Source organism: Penaeus monodon, chromosome 22 (assembly GCF_015228065.2).
Source record: "Penaeus monodon isolate SGIC_2016 chromosome 22, NSTDA_Pmon_1, whole genome shotgun sequence".
Classification (NCBI taxonomy): Eukaryota; Metazoa; Arthropoda; class Malacostraca; order Decapoda; family Penaeidae; genus Penaeus; species Penaeus monodon.
Window position 1 is genome coordinate 10,388,716 of NC_051407.1, and position 1,231 is coordinate 10,389,946.

General features: G+C 35.2%; 1 protein-coding gene across 1 annotated transcript in view; it reads left to right on the forward strand.

Annotated features, from left to right (window-relative positions):
* LOC119586930 (cytoskeleton-associated protein 5-like) overlaps positions 1-1,231 on the forward strand; it is a gene marked incomplete in the record, with an annotated part of 31,731 nt that overhangs the window by 8,426 nt on the left and 22,074 nt on the right. Inside the window, 3 exon segments of the mRNA XM_037935662.1 lie at positions 164-261; positions 386-502; positions 980-1,174. Coding sequence (XP_037791590.1) covers positions 164-261; positions 386-502; positions 980-1,174 — 410 coding nt within the window.

Genomic DNA, 1,231 nt, shown 5'->3' on the forward strand with positions numbered 1-1,231 from the left:
AAAGGAGAGAATATATAACTAACAGTAGTTATTAGGATAGATTTAAGGGAGGGAGCTGAATTATAGGCAACATTCCTGCCCCATTATTTTTTATTTTAAAAGTCTAGAAAGATTTTTGTGGATAATAGGTCTTGTATTTTGAAGCACCATATCTTTCTTGCAGATGAAGAGGTAGAAGCAGATGCCCCAGAACTGGATCCATATGAGTTCCTAGAGCCAGTCGACATCCTCTCAAAACTTCCTAAAGATTTCTATGAAAAGGTCTTACCATTTGATTTTTTCTTATTCTGCATTCTTGTATTACCAGTGTGTATTTTGTATATGATAACCATTTAATGATAGAGAAGGTTAAGAGGTGATTATATTACTCCAACTTATATTTTAGGCTGAAGCTACAAAATGGAAGGATCGCAAAGAAGCAGTAGACCTTCTCTTGCCACTGACCCAGAGTCCAAAATTAGAGAGTGGAGATTACCATGATCTTATGAAGATTCTTAAAAAGGTGAGTTGATTGGAAAAGTACTCCAGTGCACAAGTCCAACATAGAGGCAGGAAAGGGGGGAAAGGGAAGTGTTTTAGTGAGGAGGCAGCCAAAATTTTAATAAAGAATTTATCTTCACAGTTTGGACTTGTTTCTTTTATATATATATATACAAAATTTACATAATGCACTTCTACCTAATAGACAGTGTTGTTTTGAACCAAACTTGGTAGTTGTTGAAGATCTTTTATGTGACTGAACCAACCTTTATTCTCCCTTATTAATTCACAGGGTTACTGTAGGTCTTGCCTGTTTCTTGTTTAACTCCATATGAATTTACTATTAAGAGCTTACTTTTTAAAATTGTATTATGATTTAAAACAATATTGGTTTATTTGACTTTGTTTTGTTTTTAAGGTTAGACATTTTGCTTTCCTCACCTTTTTTTTTTTATTTCCCTCTGTGAGTAATGCATTTATTTATCCATTTTGACATCAGATTATTGGGAAGGACACCAATGTAATGATTGTAGCAGTGGCTGCCCAGTGCTTGACAGGATTGGCCAAGGGTTTGAAGAAGAAGTTTTCGCCTTTTGCCTTATCCTTCACAGAAACCATTTTAGAGAAATTCAAGGAGAAAAAGGTCAACGTTGTCACAGCTCTGAGGGATACTATTGATGCAGTTTTCCAGGCAGTAAGTTACCTTTAGCACTATTTGTGCTTGTCATGCTAGGTGGTGTCGATCTATTAT